The 24,476-nt window shown below is 40.6% G+C and overlaps 1 protein-coding gene across 2 annotated transcripts in view; it reads left to right on the top strand.

Annotated features, from left to right (window-relative positions):
- The window catches only part of zfpm2a (zinc finger protein, FOG family member 2a), a 169,951-nt gene that overhangs the window by 75,485 nt on the left and 69,990 nt on the right, over window positions 1–24,476 (top strand). For both annotated transcript variants that reach the window (XM_084726043.1, XM_084726042.1), the window contains exon 4: window positions 7,277–7,401. In XM_084726043.1, coding sequence (XP_084582169.1) covers window positions 7,277–7,401 — 125 coding nt within the window. The remainder of the gene's footprint in view (window positions 1–7,276; window positions 7,402–24,476) is intronic.

The raw sequence follows: 24,476 nt of genomic DNA, 5'->3' as shown, positions 1-24,476 counted from the left end.
GGGATAATGTACACAACTCTAAGAAATATAAAAATATAGGTTGAGCATTTTTAGACATCTCAATGCAAAAATGTTACATATTAAAGCTTTAAGGGACAGACATGAGAGTTGGATCACATTTCTTGTGAATGTATACTGGTGCTTTTTTGTTGACAAGCAGAGATATTGTAAAAGTCCAGTAGCAGTGTTCTTGTCTGGGGTTAAAACACCTGTATTCCTAACAATACTTAGCAGGCATTGTTTGGTCCTTTCAGAGCAAGGGAGTGGGGGTCCTCCATCCAAGAAACCCCCACAATAACCCCCACTCGCCCCTCAACCCCCTGTTCAGCTTCTGTGGAGTGTCGCAGCTAAAATGCCCTAACCCCTTTGGCTTGTTTAACTCCCACAACAACCCCACCCCCCCACCCCGAGCCCTCCACAGGCTGAAAACAAGCCTGACCTGATGGGGTGAACCCCCCCCGCCATCATCCCTCCCTCCTCCTTCCTCATATGGCCAAACTCCTGTGGTTGCCTGGAAACTTGCTCTCCAGCAAACAGTCAACTTTCTCCCTGCTGTTCGGGGCCAGAAGCAGCCACATCTAGGCGGGTTAGCGGGGGTAGAGGTGGGTGAGGAGGAGACGAGGTGGCGCTGCTGGTGGTGGTGGGGGTCCTCCACTGTTTTAAAACGAGCGCGTTTCTCAGAGATAATAGCGTAGGCTGTGGGTTATAAATGATGCATTTTGCTCACCAGGACCTGATAATAGCGGTTTGGGTAGGGAGGGGAGAAAGTTCATCGCTCTCTTATCAAAGCTCTGCGACATTTCTCCTTCAGCTGTAAAATTTCATATCACATATCTGCTTTAAAGATGTGGCACCTTTTGTTGAACTGATACAGAGCATTCCATTTCACCCCATATGCCTCTCTCATGGTATATTAATTTATAGCCCATTTGCTGGCTCTATAACACAGCCTGTCAGCGGAGATGACTGGGATTCAGTGAGACATCTGTGAATTGCCACACACAGGTTATTGAACTTTGAACAGTCATTTATTTGCTTTGATTCAAAGGTACTGCTTGATATCAAGGGGGGATCATCTGCCGTATGAAGCTCAAGCATATTTTCCCACTTGTCTCTACTCGTGTCATTCTTTGTTTACCCATAACATCCGCCCTTGCTGTTAATGGGCTCAAGATAACTGGAAAAAGGTGAACCATAAGCTCGGGCAGTAATCAGGGTGGGCTTTTTTTGTGTGTGTGTCTGTGTTTTTTTTTTTTCATGCCGCGGGCAATTTCTTTACCTTGAAGTTGGTTCTTTGAACTAGTTAGAGAAGTCAAATTCATGTTGAAAATAGCCCGAGCAGATCCATTGCTTTAACAAATGTTAATCTGCAGTAGCAAGTTGATGATGTCATTTGTCATCTCTGACCAGCCCTTACTCCGGGCCAGAAATTATATTAAGAAAATTCAGGCTTACACTTCAGGTGCATTAATAGAAACATTCACAGTGAAATGTGAATCTATCATTGCATTTCAAAGAATTAAGGGAAAGAATATTTCAGTCTTAAATCAAACCGGTTGGGACATTAAAGCATTTTGATAAAAAGAGTATTGTTTTTTACCTTTAAAAATACGTACAAAAAAGAACTTAAAGGTCCAGTGTGTAATATTAAGTATGGCAGAAATGGAAAATAATATGTATGTTTTCATTAGTGAATAATCACTTGAAAATAAAAAAAAATTGTGTTTTTGTTACCTTGGAATGAGGCCGTCATATTCAACAGCTATGTTTGTACAGTAGTCCAGAAGGGACAAATTAACACCAGATCCAAATTGGGCCTTTCAGATTTTTGTCAAGTTTCGCACTCTCTGTATTTCTCTTTTTGACTTTGAAGGGGAGGGTGAGCTGCTATATTGCATTGCTCAAAGTGACCAGACGTGACTGACAAAAGCAGTAATTTTACCACTGAGCAGGAGACCTGAGAAGTAAAATTACTGTTTTTGTCAATGGACTCTGGTCACTTTGAACAGAGTGATATAGCAGCTGTTTCAGGTTAAAAAAAAAGGATCCCAGTCATCAAAAAAGATATATCTCTGTAGTTATCCTTTCCATAATGTTGTCAGACATGAAGAATAACAATATGAGCCTGTCTGTGGCAAAAACACACTTTTAGTTGAGTTACTTTGACGGCGCACTTGAAAAAAAGTGTTCCCCCATTTGTCACGTAGACACAGAAACATAGCAAAACAGGATCCAGGTTTTATTGAAAAGTGTTTCATTCTATCTGATAAGATTATTTAAAAGTAGAGTAGTAGATCAACTCTTTTAGGGTCTCTGTCTGTCAATAGTCCACACCCATTTATTCTCTAAATCATACCAGACTGGCACCCTGCCACTGAGAAACTCATTAGTATTCAGTTGTATGCCATTTAAGGGAGAGATGAGGTTCCCTATTCCTCCGCACCATAACAGAAAAGAAAGACAGGACACACATACACACATTAAAAAAACAAAAAAAAACAAACAGATGCCAGCGTGGAGCATCTTGGGTGCTATCTGAGGAGGATCTCTCCACACAAAGGGACATTCATTGGTCTGCCAAGTATCTGTGGAGTGCAGGAACAGACCCTAGAGTCTAGCGACAGATGATGATCTTATCGAGGGAGGGGTGGGTGGGAGTGGAGGGGGGGTGGGGAGTAGGTGGTGGTGGTGGTGGTTGAGGGGGTGTAGAGGGTGAAGGTGGCGGAGAGGGGGTGGTTGGGATTCGGAGGAGGGGGTACAGCTCTTGAGCCACATCGCGAGCTCTGTTTTGCCAAGTGTGCGGCATTTGGGACTTGGATGATGAGGAACGTTGAGGACAGAACACAGGCGCCGGGTTTGTTAAATCTCCTAATAGCCCATCATGAGCTCTCCTCTCGGTCCAGTCTGTCGTGTGCAGTTTGACAGGTTAAACACTGCGACGTCTGTATTTGCAAAGTGTATTTGTGATGTGTTTTAGGTGTAGTCATAGAACTGGGATTTCAGGGCTTGTAAGAATTGAATTATCACTGTGATATCAAGTTTTTGCAGCCGTAATTACAAAAAATGTCATTTGATCAGTTGATAACAGAACACATCTGTCAGTAGGTTTTTGTAGTGTGACTAAACCTGTAAATGCTCATAGAGAACATACAGACAGTGCATGAAGGGAACTCATTATTCATCCATGGGTGTTTTTGTGGAGATCTTCCACTAGTATCTGCAACAGATGTGACAAGCCATCTGTGAGCCAAGGTCCTCAGGCAACATTTGGTGTGAGATGCACACAACTGGCACCTAAACATGGTGGACCACAAACCGCACAAATTGAATCGTACCCCCCAGCCCCCCTCCTCCCCACCCCCTCCTTCTTGCACCTACACTACCCATTACCCCCTTTTTACTCCGAGCATGCCACCCCTAAAAAACAGAAAAGGGTAGAGGAAAGGAATCAGAATCGCTGGCTGGGGACGGCTTGAGCTGTTTGTCAAGCGGGGCTAAACAGGAACTTGCATCCAAGCGGTTAAAGGCCGTGGGTCTTATCTGAGGACAAACAGAATGCATCAAGCGGTGGCTGTTGCTCTCAGTGATGACGACCAGCTGTGCACCAATGTTTAATTATTTCTCTGTAATGAGCTTACCCACCTTCCACTGCAGCACCAGGAAGACAGCATGCAGCAGCAGGAGCACAGGAGGGGAGGCAGAGTGAAAGAAAGAAGGAGATAACACTGGCCATTATCTCATTTTTAGGACTGGTCCAAAACCGTGCATGCATATTCAACAGAAATATATAAACACGCTTCCCTTTTTCAAAATCTAACTTCTTCTGTGCAGACAAAAGGTTTATTTCTCTCAAAATTTCTTCACAAATGTATTAGGATCTGTTAGTGAGCACCTCTCCATTGCCAAGATAGTCCATCCACCTGACAGGTGTGGCATATAGAGATGCCACACGTGTCAAACAGCAGGATTATTGCACAGGTGTTTCTTGGACTGGTCACAATAAAAGGCCACTCTAAAATGTGCAGTTTGATCATGAAAAAAAGACATCTATTAGACACTGAACTATGGCTATATCACATAGGATAGCAGTCTGCAAGGTTTACTCTTAAAAGAGACATTTTGGGCCAAAACAGATTAAAGTTTTTCTTCTGAACACAGAACACATGTTAGAACAAGTTGCTGAAAACATACAAAAAGGCTGAGAACCATGTAGTACTGAATTGTGGCATTTGACTGGTAGACTGTAACCGTAATTTCTGTGTTCAGGATTTTTTGGACGGACCTGAAACATTGCTCCATGACGTGCCAGAGTCATGGTCCACCATATAAGCTATATAAGCCCCATGAACTGACACACTCTGTCACCGTCCTCTGGCTCTGGTGGCTGAAACATATCTGGACAGGTCCAATAAAGCTTTTGACAGAGTGTCCATGTTTCAGCTCATTTTCAGTGGTGTTTGACACTTAGACAGCAGAGTGGACACACACCCCAGTGTTTCAAAGTGATGTTTTTAATCATTCAAATTTCAAATTTGATTAATAACACGTCTCTGTGGTGTGATACATTTAATGTTGCTTTACAGTATCTTTAAAAAAATATTACACACTTACTATGGCTATTTTGCTATTTCACTTAGGGCTACAAATACCACATTTTTACCCAGGGGGACAAAGTCATGGCCCGCCCTAATCTGCATTGGGTTTAGAGTCTCTAACCAGTCACTCATCATGCCTACCTAACTAACACATTAACAAAGGCAATGAGGCAGAGTACAATGGGTCATAGCTTTTGCCTTCCTGGGAAAAAAAAATGTTATCTGTAGCTTTGTGTCAAGGTAAGGTGGATGGATTATCTTGGCACAGAAGAAGAATTTTAAGATATTTGTGCTCAAAATTTGAGCAAAATAAACCTTTTGTGTGCAACGAAGAAGCCTTAAATTTTTGTATTTTAACTCGTGAAAAACTGGAGCAGCAACAAAAGTGTTGTGTTCATCTTTTTGTTGAGTGTACTTCCTCTAAAAGACACTACCACTTTAATGTTTGGACCATGCTTTTGTGTTGCAGAGATTTTCTATCTACCTTTAACAAAGATTTGGTAAAAATAAGTGACTGTTTTTTCCTATCATGGGTGACATTTAGGCTTTTATTGTTACCAGGGTGACCACCCACTGATGAGTATATGACCAGCAAGGTGTCATTTGTAGAGGGTAATAACACTAGTCTGATGTTTCAATAATGTTTATGCATGCAAAGGAGCACATAAGCACACATTTCCATACCAGCACAACAGACGGACACAATGGCGCGCTGCAGATACACGGCTGATATTTACACAGTAGAACAGGGCTGAATAGGTCATTATAGCACATACACATCAGAAAGTTCAGTGATCACTTCAGCCCATTCAGCATGGGCCAAATGCCCTGAATGCTTATTATAGCTCACATGTGTGAACAAATAGGTTAAAAGACACAGTGTTAACAACTCGTGTAGAGTTTGTTTGAATAATAATGTATTGTAATTATTTGCCAGCTGGGTAACATGTAGGTGGCAACAGTGTTGTGCAAGTTTATATTTCATAATCACTAGGTCAAAGTTCAGTTCACATAGTTAAAAGTGAGCTAGTTCACATTCAAAGTTTATAATATAGAATTTTGAACTAAATTCACATCCCAAAAATGAACTACTTCACGTTTTTCATTTCTTTTTTATTTTAAATTGAAACTCATCCTACCAGGGACACTGTATTCTATATAACAGCATCATGCATGGTATTCACAATTTTTGTGCAACCTGCAACCTTATTGCCAAATAAACTGCTAATAAATAAATAGTTAAACAATACACACCAATGGCACTTCGGATAGCACACAATGCTAAATTGGGGTGTCACAGTTTCAATAAGAAATTGCAAATTGAATTTAAATGAACTTCCAGTTTCAACAATAGAAATCAATGGCAGAATCTACAATTCTCTCAGTACTTTTTACAGCAGGCTGTAAACTTAAACATCAACATACTGTTGAACTTTCTGCAAACTTGGAAATTCCAACTTCCCAGTTCAAATAAAATGCACCACAATGCATTAGAACTACAAGAAGATGAAGATACAAGCGAGGATAGAGAGTAACATTCTTCACCAAAGAAAGTTTTTATATAACGTTTATACTTCTCTACATATTATCCCTCTTTTTTCCTCTCTCTCTCTGCTGCAAGTCTGCATCACACATTTTTTTAATCAGTCGGTGATGTGACTGTTTACAGGAGTGAAAGACGCTCATGTTCACGATCTGTAGTTGCAAACTGAGATCACCATTTATCAAAAACATCAGCACGTTCAACTGGTGGCAGGCTGTTTTCCTGCAAAAATTTCAGTCCTTCAGTTGAAGTGCCGGAGAGCAATGCTGATGTTCTGTGGCTGAACCAGATCCCTGACCTCCCAAAGATCAGTTCAGTGATCAAACTCTTACATATAAAGACAGCCTCAGATGACTCAGTCCTGATAAAAATGTCCTTTGTTTAAGTTTGTGGAACTTCTTGTGCTCAGAAAGTTTATAGAGTCAGATAGAACTTGTAGATACAGATGTCTGAATCATCACACTTCCAGTAATAAGACTTCTTAGGGTTGTCAAGGCAACTGCTCGGAAATGTACAGTTGAGAGCTGCATACTTTCCCTCAACACACACGCATACACACACATACACACACGCGGGGAAACATCCTCTTCAGTAAACTATGTCACCGCCTGCCATGGGGTTTATCATAACTATTTGATTAATCACCATCCCGAAAAAGTACACTGAATCTAAGAGATAAGATAGCGGGGGGTGTCAGGGAGGTGAGCACCGGTAGTTCTAACAGTGCTATCCGGTTTCACTGTTAATTAACTGGAGCTCTGCACAGCACTAACAAGGGCCCAGCCTTCCTGGAACAACAGAAATAGGCCTGCCACTAGCTGCTCTCGCCAGCCAGCGAGCCTGCACTGTCTCACAGAGATTATCTCAACACAAGACACCTTTCAAGTAAGGTTAGCGCGCCATGTGTCTGAGAAACACCATCAGATGGATGCTTGCTTGATTTGCTTATCCATTTTGAAACTGCTTGGCTTTAACCTTCACTGCCTACTGCAGCATGGCTTTCAGGCAATAGTGTGATCACACATGTAGGCTTGATGGGAAAGGACAATGAGTGAATGTCAGTGTGATTTGATGTGGAACCTGTGTGCTATATAGAGCACCGTGGCTGACTGCTTTGGGTTCTGGTGTGTTTTCATAGGAGAGCTGGACGCGTTCCTTAAAGATGGCGAGCGTCGGATCCACAGCCGGCAGCAGCTCCCCGTTGGGACGACATGGGGACCCTTTGAGGGGAAGATCGAGATGAACACCGAGACCACTGCACTGGTAAGTCCTTGTTTTAGTGATGAGTAGTGTATAATTTGTAATATTTTGGTACCAGTTTTTAACATTAACCATAATTGTGAAACAAAATGCAAAAGACAGGCTTAAAACACAGTGGTTAGCTGAAGCAATTAAAAACAGGGGAGATTTGAGAAGTTGTTTACAGTAGGAGGACCCAGACTCAGCTAAACAAATCTTATCTGGCACATCATTTTAGACTTTGAGGCCTGAAAGAGTAACTTCCGCTGGACCCTATCAGACCCTATTTTCCAGTGTTTTGTGTCTACTAATGGGGACAACAGTTTTTGAAATTGGTCCAGTATTGAGCAACAAAACAGGCTGAGATGTAATGCTTGGGTCATTGTACCTCCACTAAAAGTGCTTGTTTTGCCACTGATATGTTTAGATTGTTATTCTAAGTGTTGTAACAGAAAAGGATCCGAACAGAGATGGACCTTTTTGTTATGATTATAATTAGTATGTGATTATGTTTAACCTAAAACAGCTGTTTCATGCTCTAGTCAAAGCCACCATTTACAGAAACAGTCATTTCTTCATTGTAAAAAACACTTCATTCAAACTAGATAAAACTCACCCAAAACATCTTGACTCATCTTTACACTGCTCCAGCTATCATTAACTCTGTTTTAGTTGAATTAAACCTTTAATTCACTGTGTTACAGTAAATTAAGTAAAACTTTAAAAGTCAGTCATAAAATAAACAGTGTAAGGAAGCTAAAACTGGTTGAGTATGATCCAGTTTCTTAGTTCTGACTGAAAGCATTGTGGACACATTTTGTACAGGCTGTACAAAACTGACAGTAAAAAGAGCATCAACATCAACATCAGCATCAAACTTGAAAAATTTAAGCTGGGATAGGGTTTGCATCCAGTTTTTGCAGTTTCTGTACTGAGGAACAGTAAACACACCAAAGTTAGTTGGCCTCATTTGGAAGATGTATAAGGAGTTATACTTTACATGATTGCTGAAATTAATTTTAATCAATAAATGAATTAATGGATACTCTGAAGCATTTTTTCAGAGGGTTAGTGGTCAAACTGTTCAGTGTTTGGTTACACATAGTGACTAAAAGACAAAGTAAGTCATGCAACAGTGGAAGCAGTAGGCAATTTAAGGGGGCATGCAAAATGACCAAAATGCATCCCCCTTGCTAACCTGCCATCCGCTCTCTGAGAGTGCATAGGCAGAGGGGTATTTAGTTGAATATGTTAATCTGAACTATCTGGCTCATTCTGACCAAGGTTTGTATCTATGGCCCCGACCACGGCTCTGAAACATCAGCAGCCTAACTGCTGTATTGATAAATTCATGGTGCTGTCCGTGGTGCTGAAGTTTCATCTTGGATCTGTAATATTCCTTATACCATATACTATAAATACTCAACTCTATACTATATTATACCCTATATATTCATGTCACCTTCATGATCAAAGTGACAATTAGCAATATGTAGTTGTAGAAGAGTGAGAGGAGTACAGACGCACTGCTGTTTGTGTATTCCTATAATATTTCTATGATGACTCAGTTGTGCCTGTGCTGCTGAAAATTTACCCTAAGACAAAGCCACCTCTGTAACAAAATATTTTAGGGGAGACATGACTACAGATATACTTTCACTATTGATGTTTGTATGAGTGTGTATTGGTTGGTGGTATGAGGGCAGGTGGGTGTTCCCATTGGGCTATCCCCCTACTAAAAAGTAGCAAATCACCAACTGAGTAGAAGGGAAACAAACCAGCCAAATACATGTCAGATATATGACATATCAGTAACTGATTCATTAGTAAGCCATTAATTACAACTTATAACGCTTTACAAAGCATGTCTTTTTATAAAGTGTTTGTTGTCTGGACTAAAGGGATCATTAAAACCTGCAGTGAAATCACTGGTCAAACTTTGCCTTTAACAGCTATGGAAACATGATTATCAGAGAGACGTACATCTAACGACCATATTAATGGCGATTCCCATGACATTCAAACCTATTGAGGTGACTCTTGTGGGATCCAACTGGCCCCCAACAAAAGCCTTTGAAGTGCATCCATTTTAACCATTTAATCTGCATATTTTATGACAAAACACTTTAATTGGTGGATTTTGAGCTCCGTCCAGGCTTCAATTGAATGAAGTCACAATCCATTATTTTTGATGTTACCCTGCGCACAGCAGCCTCATATCTCTTGTTTCAAAGATCCCAGCAGAGGCGCGTGTTGACCTGCTGCTCTGGTGGAGTGACAAGTCCTCCACGGGTTTGATATTCCATTCTGCATTTGGATTAATTAAGAAATTCCTATTAAAATTGTAACCAAGCTCACATTCATCCTGTTAAGGAACATAAGGAGAAGTCCGTGAGGATTTTTTGGCCCTCCCACCCCCCTCGTTTTCCCAGATTCCTTAAACGCATAACTTTATTAAATCATTTTCTGAGCAGTTTTGACTGTTTTCTAAGCTCCCCTCGTGGTTTTGAAGTCATCAGTGGCTTTAAATAACTCAGGCCGTATTATAGCCATGAAATATGGCTTCTCTCAGGGTAAAGCCAGTTATCCTTGGGCGGAAAAGTGATTTGACAGAGCAACACCTCAAGTTGCCTTCCAAAGTAACACACTCCATATATTTCTCCCGCTATCTCTGCATGAATTTCCCTGAAAGGCATCCAAAAGCAACCTTCAACTGTCCCTCAAATGACCCTCAGACTCTCTAAGTGATGTCATATAAAACATCTTTTCGGATTGCTTGGGTGGTTTTTGCAGATGCAAACTTTACAAATTCATCGCCACTACCTTCTAGAACAAGATGCATAAACTGATTGTTGCTCTTGGCAAGAGTGATAAGTTCTTTAACTAAGTGCCCTCTGAGGAATTCATCGCTACTTTCCAGATCCTCCTCCTCTTTTTTTCTTCAGCAAGCAGGTGCTGGTCATCACCTGTAATAGGCGGCGAGGAGGGGTTAGAGAATATGCCAAACCTCCCTCGCAATTAAAAGCAGTGGAAGAAGCTTTGGCATATTGCCTTTAAGGATCTCATGTGTGTCTATTCTCCTGGGGGCCCTTTCAATGCTTTGCTGCTTGCCCTCCTCCTCTGCTACGTTTCATCTCTCAAATAGGGTACTGGCTGTTAGCAGCTTCTCACTATCTCTCATTAAAGGCTAGGTCAACCCAACTGGCATGTTTTGTTTTATTGAGCCTCCTTTTAGGGTTCAGTGTAACTTTTTTAGCTTGTTTTTTGCGAAAAACTCTTATTTTTGCACACCACGAGGGAATCATCTCATTTGCAGAAGCATAGTTTTATTTATTTCTGTTTTTTTTGTTTAACCAAACTTCTAGTTATTGAGCTGCTGCCTAGTTAAACATGCAGCCGTTGGCAACATCCCTAATATGGTGCTGCATTTATCTCAGTTGTTTCAGTGGGAGGCGAGGGAGTTGTGCAAATCTTCAAACACTGACACATCAAGACAGGAACAAACCCCGATGCCTCACCTGAAGAGGGAAAAGTTGAAATAACAAATGTGAATGCAAGAAAGGAGAGAACGAAGAAGAGGGAGAAAAAAAAAGTCTGGCTAGTTTTGATGCATGTCAGGGCGGCCAGTGCTGCAGAGCGGGGTCAGGAGGCGGTAGAAAGCGTTTGAGGCAGAAATAAAGGCTCATTGCTTCATGGGTCTCTACCTCAGCTAGGAGGCACTCTCAGTCATTCTTATGAAGTGTGACCTCCACAGACTATTAAATCTCCCTTTACCCTCTCAGATTTTTTGAAACCATGGAGGTGAATGAATTACCCGAAGGCAGCCAGGTAGATGGCAGGAGTGACACCTCTCTCATGCTCGAAACACATGACCCGCTGGTGAGATATTGATATGCCCCCTCTGAAATCAAACATATATTATCCCTTCATCCAGACACGTCATTTCAGATATGACTTTTTAGAGGTCAAGCTATTTTTGTCGAGCCGGTCGAGACGGTGCATAGCTCCGTTTCTCAATCCTTGGCATCACGCCCAGAGAGGGACTAAAGTGTAATGACTCCTTAAAGTGGCTTACAGTAAATAATGAAAATACAGTGAATTTTAAGCAGATTTTGCATTAAACCGGACAGGAGCAGCACTTTGGCACACGTAGAGACGTTTAAGGAGGAGTGTATGTAAGGTCTAGCTGGTGTCTGGGGAGTAGTCGGGTGGATTCTGATGGAGAGGTGGGTAAGGATAGGAGGAGGGGAGGGTTACTGGTCCCTAGAGGTAGCAAATGGGAGCAGAAGCTGGAGCTGGCCTAGCTATACGTGCTGCAGCGTGGGAGCTGATGTGGGCTGGCTGCTGGTGGACGACAGGCCTCAGTAGCTGACCACAGTGATGGATGATGCTGAGAAAAGAACGGCGAGTGGAGCGTTACATGCGGTTGTCCAGGCAGGCCTGGAAAGAGAGGTGTAAAGCTTGAAAAAGAAAGAATGAAAAGAGAGGGAGTGCACGGCTGAGGGAGAGGAAGCAGGGAAAAACAGAGGGGAAAAAGCATGACAGGAAATCTGGGCATCTGCAAGACAGAGATAGGGTCACATCTCGACCGTTTATCAAAGAGGAAAGCAGATTTCACAGCTGATGGGTCGGCCGTGGCAGGTCTGTAGACCCCAGGGGCTCAGCTTGGCATGAGGGACTGGAGTTATAGTTATTGCTGTTGCAGACCTGTTAACACAATCACATTGCTCTGTATTGGACAGCTCATATCCCTGGCCGTACTGTGTTATCTTTATACATTCGTTATCGTTCTTAGATCACACATAGACTAAATACAGAACTTGTTTCCGCATGTAACATTTTTTAAGGCAGATAACAGTACAGGACAGAGCTAAGGTAGAGAACTTTGCCTGAACTGGACAAACACAAGACTTTCAACTTCAAAAAAATAAATAAATAAACATAACACTTTTGCTTTTGCTCCAATTTTCCATGAATTGAAGCAAAAGATCTAAGGCTTGTTCTGTGCACAGTAAAGGTTTATTTCTCTCAAATTTTGTTGCACAACTCCTTTGTCAAGATAATCCATCCACCTAACAGGTGTATCCTGAAAAAATCAACCAGGAGCAGAGTAGGGTGGGTCATGACTTTGCCCCCCTTGGGAGAAATGTGAAAAAGCCATCGTTCAGTGCCTAATAAATGTGCACTTTTATCTTGAAAAAGACATTCATTAGGCACTTAATTATGGTTATTTCACATAAGGCTACAGATACCATTTTTTCCCAAGGGGGGCAAAGTCATGACCCACCCTTCTCTTTCTCTGACTGGCTAGTACCTCTTGCATTCATTGGTTGGGTTGCTTGGGTTTAGGCTTGAGGATTGATTGGTTAATGTAAGAATATGAGGCTAAGCTAATCAGAAACATGTGGTGTGGGTCATCACTTTGCTCTCCTGGGGAAAAAAATTGTTATCTATAGCCCTATGTCAAATAGCCATAGTTCTGCTTCTGATTGGCTAGTGCTTACTTTTTTGGTAGGGTTGGTTAGGTCCCTGTGAAATAGCAATTGTTAAGTGCCTAATATATTTTTTTTTTTTCAAGATAAAACCGACATTTAAAAAAAGACAAACTGTATATAACCAGTTTTACATTTTTTTTCAGGAGGATAAACTCATGACCCGTCCCTCCTACCCATGCCTCTGATTGGCTTACCCTGAAATTCTTACCCTAACACCAACCAATCACTCCTCATGAGGCAGCAAGAACTAGCCAATCAGAAACAGAATAGGATGGGTCATAACTTTTCCCTCCTGTGAAAAAATGGTATCTGTAGCCCTATGTGAAATAGCCATAGTTCAGGGCCTAATAAATGTCTTTTTTCAAGATAAAACTGCAGTTTTTAGAGCGGCCTTTTATTGTGACCAGTCCAGGGCACACCTGTGCAACAATACATTTGTTTAATCAGTGTCTCTATATGCTATGCCTGTCAGATGAATGGACATGAATTAAAAAAAACTGAGAGAAATAAAGCTTTTGTCTGCTCAGAGTCTTAGATTTTTTACTTGAACTCGTGAAAAATGGAAGCAAAAACAAGTGCTGCATTTATATTTCTCTTGAGTATTGATTAAAAGGCTAGAGCCTGAACTGATTGCTAACTGGCCCAGGTCAGACCACTTTGTAGCAAGTGAAACGAAGGTGAAGAAGGCAGGAGAGTGAGGGACTCAAAGCAAGCAACAGACAGCAAGCCAAAAAAATCAGAGAGAGAGAAAAATGTAGAAAGAATAAAACACACGAGAACTGGCGTTGTACTGCTGTTGTCAGCCCACTTTCTCTGCTCTGTTCCTCTTCCTCCTCATCTCCTCTCCTCTCTCCTCTCTGTCTGACTGATGGAGCTGCCAGAGCACCGTCTCATCCCTCACTTCTCTCACTGATCAATCAGACCATTAGACTCCAATTACAGCCGCAGCCCCGGCGCAGGTGAGCGACGAGCACATTCAGCCGGCTGCCGACAACGCCTTCGCCCGGCTTCCTCGCACTCTCCAAATTAACGCAAATTAATAGTGACACTCAGACATAAATGTCTGCAATCGAGGGGCTAAATTAACAGTCTGGGTCGAAGCTATTGAGTAGCAGGTGTCTTTAAAAGCGGTAATTACCTATGCTGGACAGAACCGGGAGGAGAGTGCGGCCCACGGTTTGCCTGGAGTAAGAGGCCTGGCCCCGGTGAGCCTGGCTCCCATTGTAGGTGTTAATAATTGATTGGGAGGCAAGCTATTAATGAGCAGCAGATTTAGAGCTCTGTTGTAAATGTGTGTTGATGAGGGTGTTGCCGCCTCTTGTACAATGCCTTACCAATGCTAATTACTGAGGCTTAGTCAAGGTGCACTGTAATGAGTCTGGATTCAATAGAATTCTGGTCTTTATGTGTTTTGAGGGCCTTTTAGTGCAAATTACATGGTAATTGTAATGCATATGATTTGCTTAATTCCAGATTAGGATCTATCAGGCATTTTTATTATCTTGTCTTCTATCTTAATGCACTTGTTGTATATTAGATAAATTTGCTGTGAGCACTGGTTTATGATAAAAAGATCTACTATTGTAATCTCTTTTTCATACAAAGGTCCTGATACAAAGGCGATGATTTGGTTATAAGGACATAATAAAAGGCAATATGCACTATAGGCTAATTGAATATAATGATACAGTATTACCTTTGAATTATCATCATCATAACTATAATAATACAGTGTTATATATGAGGCTATGTGGAATATTAAGTGTGTTTGTACTCAGAAGGCAACCCTTATTATGTGTTTGTCTAACTGTCTCATTTGGAATTGTTTGAGATACAAAATGAACCCTTTATTTATTCCTCTATTTTTGAGTCCCACATTGCAAAAAGGGTAAATAAATCATATTTATACTAAATTGTGCATTAAAACATAGCTGCAAAATGTCTGTGTGCTTGCACATGTGCACGCTGTGTATTTGAGTGTGCATGCACGTAAATGTGTGTCACACTGTAGCGTCTGTGCATGTGTGGGAGGGCATGTGCGAGCGCCTCGGCGTGCGCGCGCAGACCGCTTTTAGCTGCGAACAGAGAGCTTTAGCTTGTAGACTACAGAAGAGCGAAAATGTCAAGATACTGTCCTAATTTTCACCTGGGACAGAGAGAGAGGCAGAGGCTGTCAACCGATGGAGTGTGATTATTGTGTAATTTAGTACAAGGGTAGGAATATGGGCCTGTGCAACCAAAAAATGCTCCAGAAATTATTCAGCCCATCACTCAAGCCATTTATCTCACCCCTTTTGCCCACCCTCTCCCTCCAATATGTTTATTGTTAGCTACCCCTAAACTTTAACAAGTGGTGGCGGATTTTTCTGTTTCAGAAATTATATTTTTCTTCTTGTCATTGCTTCATTAATCAAGAGGAGGCATTCTGAAAAATGTTTTGTTTTGGAGGCTGCAATCTATTTTGTGTGTGTGTGTGTTGTAGTTAATCTGCGCCCGTGGCAGGTTTCCCCTCCGAAACGCAGCGCTAAGCAGCGGTATCGCAGGCCTATTGTTGTAGCCTCTGTCATAGCAAGGAGAGCCTGATGCAGGCCTGGGCTCGCCTGATAAGGAAAAGAGGATTCAACATGGCTGGAAAGGAGAATCAGTGGGACTTGAGAGTGGAGTACGGATGGGGCAGATGCGCTCACACACACACACACACACACACACACACACACACACACACACACACACACACACACACACACACACACACACATACATACAGACTCACACAGACATACAGAATGATATACACACACACACATACAGTCACACATGAGCCGACACACACACAAATCATCACCATCATCACACTGGCACATGCCCAGGCAATTATTTACAGTAACATCCAATTACATATGCAAGAAGGCACCCCAGGATAGGACCTCTCTGTAGCATAGCTGCTAAATGACACACACAAACATACACATACACAGCCTGGAATATCCATCCACATACACATAAACAAACAAACCATTAAAGTAAAGAAAAATCAACAATTTCAAGTCCAAACATTTTGATTTATGTGTGCATTTAAAGGTGGCCCGCACTTTCTATCTGTAAGTCACACTGTCTCGGATATGGTTTGAAAACGCCAGACATTATCAGGACTAACAGGATTTGAATTTCTGTGTTGGACACACAAATAATTTTGGCACAAAGAATGTGGCTTCATCTAATGAAATAATGGGCCCAAATTTTAGGCGGAGAACCAATTTGTGATTGCATGCATCAATTATTTCTTGGGTTTAAACCAATATCAGGGCTGGGGTCTCTTCAGATGGGTAAAATGGTAATTATCTGGCCTGCTTTCCCGCGCTCAGTGTCATCCATATATTTATCGATGGCATTATCGATGGTTTTCATGTCCGTACATTAAAAGGGGGAAACATCCAAGCAGATTCTATTGAAGTAGCCTTTTAATCTGAGCTTTTTGACACAGATCAACATGACATTGATGTCTGTTTATGAGTCAGATGGAGAATAGATTGCAGGCTGTGGCAAAAGAAACCCACAACAATTGTTTTTTTTTATTTTTTTATTGCTTTTTAACATTTATTCCCCAAGCCTGCACTCTCAAAGTTTCTGCGAGCATGGCTGGAACTCATTGCTGCCCACAGCCCCATGTATTAGCCGTGAAGCACTCAGTCAGTCAGCTAGTCAGAGCTATTATGGCCACAGCCGAGCTCCACTGTTTGAGAGATAATGCATGGTTGACTTGATCTACAAGTGAACCTGACATTTTGCTGTCCTTACATCACAACACAACTACCCAAACTGATATGGCAGGTCCCCTGATAAGCAGAGCAGGACTCACTGATTTGCTTTGTGCTCACTGTAATGGCTGCATGGTTTCCTCAAACATGCCAAGGATACAGTGACGAGATCAAAACACAAATAGACAATTCAGCGCATTTTCAGTGTAGATGTTTTGCTGCTGATTTTAAAAAAAAACAATTTTGGCATACTAAGCGTACATTTGCATCTATGAATACATCATTTTCTTGTTATAATTACAGCAAACAGTAATGAAACTTAAACCATGGTTGGGGATGATAGTGGCAGTATTTTCTCAAAATTAAGACCATATTTCTTATAAATCCTGTCGCTCATATCACAAGGATCAAAGCTTTTCGCTTCATCTCCTCAAAACAGATAAACAAATTACACAGTGTTTTTTTTGTCAGTATTCTTCCTGTCTCTCAATCATCTGCCACTTTTGTTTTCATCCAATTTCAGTAAAAGCACCTTTATGTCTTTTCATACTTCTAATCTTCTACATTTCTGAGGGAAATATTGTGCTTTTTACTTTTCTACATTTATCAGACTGCTGGTTTCTTTTGAGATAAAGATTTTCAGTAAAACAAATGATGAACTTTTAAAATACAACATAATTATGTATGGAAAGTAAAAGTAAAACTAGTTCCACTTCAACCAGCTGTGACGCATCAGTATTAATAATCTTAAATTATCATATACAATAATAAAACAGGCAAAAGGAAATTTTTACTGCAGAACAAGTACTTTTATTTTGATTGTATAAGTATATTTAGCTGATATTAGTATATATTTTTTACTCAGTGTCAGTTGGGCCAATAAAGTAGTAGTTTAAGTACATGTTGTAGTTGCTTGCTGGTAGTTCAACTACATTCTTATTTGCATAGTAGATAAATTATATTTTCTTAGCATTTTTAAAATATTACTACTGAAACTACAAGCAATTTTAAGTCGTAAAAGGAAATTAATTATCGTGTGTTCATAAATAAGTGTATGAATATGAGATTTCGCTCTAGTAAAAAAAAAAAGCTCATTGTTTAAACCAGTACTAAAGCTGGTCATAAAAATGTGTAAGCTGAACTTGTTAGGATTGTATGTACACATCAAAGCTGATGCGTAAGACAACACGCCCATTTTTAGACCAGTGGACAAGTTGGTCAAATAGTCTATAGATGAATTATTATTTACTGTTGTAGTTGCAGTCAGATCATACAAAATCCAGATTTCTTTACAATGAAAATGTATCATTTCTTGCACTTTTGATGTTGAAGAGCCCAGATGTGACTGTTTTGTTTAGGACAGGTTTAGATATCAGGTGTGTTTCAGGAAGGTTTTTTGTGATTAACTCAGCTGACTTTAGCTTGTGACTTGTTTGTATTATATTTTGTTAGAATTGTGTATCACATTTACATTGTTACACTTTTTTATGGTTTTTTTTACATAATAGTTTAAACTACTTTTTCTAAATACCTTTACTAGACTTAATCAAACCAGAACATCCACTCTGATGCAGCTTCATCTACATCCACTGTAAAGCAATTGCTAGCTTGCAGACATATCATTTCAAAGTATTTTCTTGAATGTGCTTGCAGTGGTGTATTTTACATTTTTTATTGGCACTGTTGCTTACAGTAAGTATAGGATCTGATACTTTTTCCACTACTACCCTTTTCCTATTTTTGCCATAAAGTAATTTCTTGTGCTGCAAAGCTGTGCAGGTCTGGTTGCAGCTACATTATGTTGGAAAACCTCCAAAGCATCTGATGTCACCAGTTCTATTATTCACTTGAAATCATTTACAAATATGCAGTCAGTAATGTATTTATTCTAGTTTTATTGTGGCATATAGATCTAGATAAGTTTAAAGTAGGAAACATTGCTTTTGTCTCTGTGATGACATGACTGCATCCTCACAGACACTGAAGATGTGTCCATTCTGCTGTAATAGACAGACAGGCAGCTGTTGTCCTACAGCATGTGTGCTGAGCAGCAGCAGAGCAGGACCGGTGATGGCTGAAAGCCCCAGTGAGGCTCCGGGTCCTGAGGGGCCAGTCTTCTCCTCACATCCGCAGGGTTTGAGGGTGAGCCTGGTGTCCCTGTCCCCCACCCTCTCACAACTCTCTAGGTGTTTGCTGTCAGTGGCCCATCAGGGAGCGACAGTCTGGATGGCAAACTGTCACACTGAAGAGATGCAGTATCTGCACGCTTATGTTTTCTGTACATCGTAAACATACACAAACAGCTTGATATGAACATTAACATTCATGAACAACTGTTCCATTTGGGATAACGCTTAAACGAGTCACACACTATCACTTACACACTTATCTCAGAAGTTTTATGAATGTGAACGACTGCTTGCTCGTAGCAGATTTCGGGAGATGCTTCTTTAGCTGTGATATACCTCACAAACAAATAAGCAAAGCTAGTTTCAGTTTTTACAGAGCGTTAGTCTGACAGGCAACAATAGTCGAGCTCAGAACTCCCTGGCTTCACACATACCGCCTTGTTTTACAGTACGCAATATGTCTTCCCAAATGAATGATTATCCAACACTTCAATACACAACAGACCTCTGTTGCAGCAAAGGCGCAAAAGGAGGAAGAAGAAGAAGTAGAAGAAGAGGCAAAAAAGAAAGAAAAGTGAAACAAAGTTGAGTGGTGCCAGCTGCTTTGCCATCTGTCACTGTCATGGCTGCACTCGTGATATGTTGAAACAACTTTCTTGAAAAGTGCTGGAGATAATCCTCGATTGTTTCCATTTGTTAGCCCCTGATAGCCCTCTTGGTATTCTAGCACAAAGTGAGTTCAGAGGGGGTTTAGTGATGGCAACTGTGATTGTAGAAACACAAAGCTGCTGTCTTTATCATCTCTTTTAGACAGTTTGAGACAGACAAGTTTTCAGATTTAAAGTTTGGAGTTTGAAAGTTGAGTTAGAACGCGAGGAAATGAGACTTTAAAAAAAATCTCCCAAAATCATTTATTATTTACAGCAAAGATCCTCTTAAAGATTGTGAAAAGCAACGATAAATGTGTTTCTGGGTTTTGTCACACCACAGAAACATGTGCTGTTAACCACCCAGACAAATTGGAAGTATACAAAATTAGGTTTTTCTGCTCTGAAATGCTGGGGTCATGTCCACCCTCTTGTCTCAGTGTCAAACACCACTACGACCTGAAACATGGACACTCAATCTAGCAGCTTCATTGTCCAGACATGTTTGAGCCACCAGAGCCAGAGGACGGTGACAGGGTGGAATTTTTGTTCTCACGTATCAACTGGAACTGAAGTGAGCTGAGGTGAACTGCTGGACTGTTTTAGACTGAGAGAGTCATGTTACGTTCATAACTGACCATTAGGGAGGGTGAGGAGAGGGGGGAGGCGGTGCCGTTTGTCTGTGGGGTCGTGATACAGACCACAGCTCTGGCACATCACCGAGCCATGTTTCAAGTCCGCCCAAAAATTCCTGAATACAGAAAATGTGAACAGTTCAACAGTCTAACATGTTTAATGTGTAAAGAAGAAAAACTCCCATTTTCCTTTACACAGGCTTTAAGCGTTGCCACTCTTGGACATTCAGCAGTTTTCCTCCCTCTTGGTCCCATTGGCGAGAGAAGTGGAGAACCACTGAGGCTTTGCTTGCTTCACCTCCTTCAGAGAAAGAAGGACAGCCACCCTACAGGGAGGCAAACCCCTGCTGGTAGACCTTGATAAGTCCTTGCTGTCCCCTGTCCTGGCCTTAGCCCTCTGATCCTCAGCCTAGTTGGCTCGGGGCCTACCGAAGACAAAGCCCTGTCAGAATGACTCCGGACGGATGAACAACCAAGCAGAAAAATTCAAGTCTTCTGACAAAAAAAAAAAAAGGTTAGCATTGAAGATAAGAAAGCAGATAGGTGCTGGAGGAGATGAAGGTCTGGACAGTGTCCATTCGCTCCCCGGTGGTCCAGCAACGCCTCATTAGATGGATGTGTATGAGGCTGTCAAAGCAGGAATATTATACCACGGGGTCGTCAGCAAACTAATTGGGTAACAAAGACCATTTCCAGCTCGGGAAACCCATCTTTTAACAGTCCGTGTGCTGAGACTCTGATAAGAGAGTTCACGTCTAATGCATTTAGTGAGGGGCAAGTTCACCATCTTTATCTTATTTACTTAACTTGGTGTAAATATTGTTGGTCTTTTACGGTGGATTTAGTAAGACCCCATTTCTCTGAAGTGCACCCAAGGATCAAACTATTGAACGCTGCAGCAATATGGAGATGATCAGGTGGTATGTAAATCACAGATACCTTCAGTAAAGTTATATATATGATTCATTTCATGTGTCTCTTCTCCTTTTTTTTGTTTCAGCTGATGCACTGCGTTATTGTAATCACAATTTTGTACACTGTAAAATAAATTCTTCTAATTAGTGAGAGTTCCTAGGTCTCCAAAGAGTTACAGACTCTGTGATGAACCAAGTATCTTTACTGAATGCAGCATGGAGACAAGACTCAGGCATGTTCTTGAAAGGGACTTGCAGAGTCTTTACTTATATACCGTCTGGGACACTGAAAAAACTAAAAAGTTGAAAAATTTCTAAATCAAAAGCCAACTTACTCCAATAGATTTTAAAATTTGGGCCCAACTCAAACTCAAGTTTTGAAAAAGTTTTACTAACTACTCATCTTTTGTTGAAATAATTTTATGTAATAATAATAATAATAATAATAATTATTATTATTATTATTATTATTATTATTTTTCTTCTTAAGAAAATCTTGAATCTTTGAGTTTTAGAAAGCCCAAAAGTGTATTTAAAAATACTTGAAGTGATTCAAAACCATTTAATTTTCAGACACCCAAAGTTCACAGTTCATGACAATTCAGTGTGACCAATTTTTTAAAAATACAATTTATAAAATTTAAAGATTATAGACAAGACTTTTTTTTAGTTTACTTCAAAAATTAAGACTTTGACTTGGGCTCAAAACTCAAAAATATTTTGCAGTAAAGTACCTTAAAAAATTGTATTTGAATTGTTACTTCCTACTTTAAACTACTTTTTTCCACAGTAGTATCTACTGACCACAACAAGGTCTGTAGATTATCTTGAGAAATGACGTCATGATTTCTAGAAAGAGACATTGATGTTGAATTTCCAAATGAATTTGAGCACTGCAAGCCACATGCCACTTAGTGATATTACATTGTAGAGAAGACAAACATCTCTACTGAAACAATCTAGATTGATAAAAAAGCATGACAAGCCAGTGGATGTATTTTTGATTTTGGGGTGAACTGCCTCTTTAAATTTAACAGGCAAGGCATGTTGTCATTTTCATCCCTGACAATTTACAGATTACTAATGTGATCACAGCACTTGTGAAGATTTGTGATGTGTTTGGTGACTCTGATTCACACCAAAACTATCTAGATGGCCAGAGGAAGACTATGTATGATTTTGGGGTGAACTGTCCCTTTAAAGTCTTACATAGAGTTTGAGTTTTTTGCCAAAATATAACCAAGGGCCATTTCATGTTTTGGCAGAGTAAGTCTGTGAGACTTATAATTTTTGAGCAAAAGTTGAAAACCCTGGTGCATACCATGATCTATTTACAATATCCAACATTCCTCCTTTAATTTAGATGTGAGCAGAGCTCAGTTTCTGAATCAGGGGGTGAGATTGGCTGCAGAGTCTCCTGAAATATAAAATCACATACAGTAGATGCTATTCTAATGCATCATGAAATTTATAACTCCACCAGAGAAGAGAGTAGAGTTCAAAAGAATATTAAAATCCAATACCTAAAGGGGGGCACAGAGGTTTATCTAAAGTCAGGGGCTTTATTCAAGCATCATGCCTACTATTTTATTGTTTGTCTTTATTTACTGCCTCTCACTGATCCTAGTCTGCCGAGTGTGGTTATGAGGGAAGGGATTTGTTGTGACCCCACTGACTGATTGACTCTCAAGTTCCCTTTCTTCCTCTTTGAAGAGATCACCCCAATCCGCATGTTTATTCCCGACAGAGAAAGAGTGGATCTGTCCAGAGAATATGCCACCTGCCACCTTGACCCCCAGGGGCCATGGTAATATCCATACAGGTGAACATTACTGGCTCCAGGTTCCCTATTATGTTCCCTCACACAGCTCCTCGCTGCTCGGGGAGTCAGCCCTAACTTACATGCAAAAGATCAAACAAGTCCTTCCCAATTGAATTCAAATGGGAAATTTCGAGTAATTCAAACAGTGAGTAGTGAAGCGACAGGGCTGTTCTGTCCCCTGACCAAAGCCAAACACAAGAAGTACATGTGTGTGTGTATATATGTGCACTCTACCTCCAAGACATGATTAAGTCCTGGAGCACATGCATTACAAATTCAGCTTTCTCTTGTTTACAACTTCAAATAGTTCTCGGGACATACGCATTATACATAGTTATGGCGGTACACACACATTTACACGAGAAGTTGAATTAAACATTCTCCATTACAAAGAAAGTTGGGGGCATTGTTGTATGACGCTGAAGGGCTGAGGAGGGAAAGGAAGGAAGGAAGGATGATTCATAAAGAAGTTTTACTGAATCAGTAGAGAGTGGTGTGGGTGAGTACAAATATTAGAGGAGAGAAAAGAGAAGATGAGAGAGTAAAGGAGATAAGAAGAGGGAAGGAAAGGAAATTAAAAGAAAGGGAAGGAGACGAAAGAAGAGGAGAGAAAAGGAATAGCAAAATAATTAATAGGAAATGAAAGACAAAAGACGAGGAAGGACAGGGAAGAAGAGGAAAGGAACAGCAAAAGAATTAATGAAATGAAAGAAAAAGAGGTGAGAGGAGGGAAAGAAATTGAAAGAAGACATGAGGAAAGGAAAAAAGAGGAGAGGAAGGAAAGAAAGGAAAGGGAACAAAGCAAAAGAAAACAAAATGAAAGGAAAGGAGAAAATAATAGCAAATTAATTTATAGGAAATTAAAGAAAAAAGGTGAGAGGGAAGGAAAGGAAACAAAAAAGAGAGAAGAGGAGAGAAACAGAACAGCAAAAGAATTCATAGGAAATGAAAGAAAAATAGAGTAGAACAGGGAAGGGAAAGGAAGAGCAAAAGAATTAATAGAAAATGAAAGAAAAAGAAAGGAGAGGTAGAAAAGGAAAATATATCAGAGGATAGGGAAGGAAAGGAATAGCAGGGGAAATAAGAGGAAAAGGAAGGGGGCAGGGGTGGAGAAAGGGGTTGCTTGTCTTCAGGGCAGGTACAGCTTACACTAAACTGTTTGGCTTTAGAGTTGGAGCACCTCAATGTGCCTGAAGGTCTTGAAGAATGGAGTATGGAGAGAGTACCCCCTCCTTCTCAATCTCTATTCTTCTCCCTTCTCCTCCCTGATTCAGTAAGCAGCAGATTTGGTTTTAAAAAAAACAAAACAAAACTTATAATAATATAACAAAATAAAAAAATAATAATTTCCAGATGTGTCGTTAATAATTGTGCATTACTTTTTAATAACCTGCCTTATTCCCACTCTGTCTTAAACACACAGCTGAACATACAGTAATCATGCAATGCCAACCGTAGTCAGTATAAATACAAGCACTGTGAGCATTTCAATGGAGCCAAATAAGTAATAGCTAATGCAGCACATGAACTTTGATGCTTACAGTCCAGTCAGCAGGATAAAAGGTGATTTAAATGAGAAAATATTTATTCCCCATAGCGCCGCCATGATAGCGGCAGCCAAATAAAGGCACATGCGCACAGTGATGGGTGTCCCTTTAAAGATTCCGGGAACAGCAGTGACTCTCTCTCAATTTAATCG

This window comes from Lutjanus erythropterus, chromosome 9 (genome assembly GCF_056507025.1).
Source record: "Lutjanus erythropterus isolate fLutEry1 chromosome 9, fLutEry1.hap2, whole genome shotgun sequence".
Lineage (NCBI taxonomy): Eukaryota > Metazoa > Chordata > Actinopteri > Lutjaniformes > Lutjanidae > Lutjanus > Lutjanus erythropterus.
This window is presented reverse-complemented; position numbering and strand designations above follow the sequence as displayed.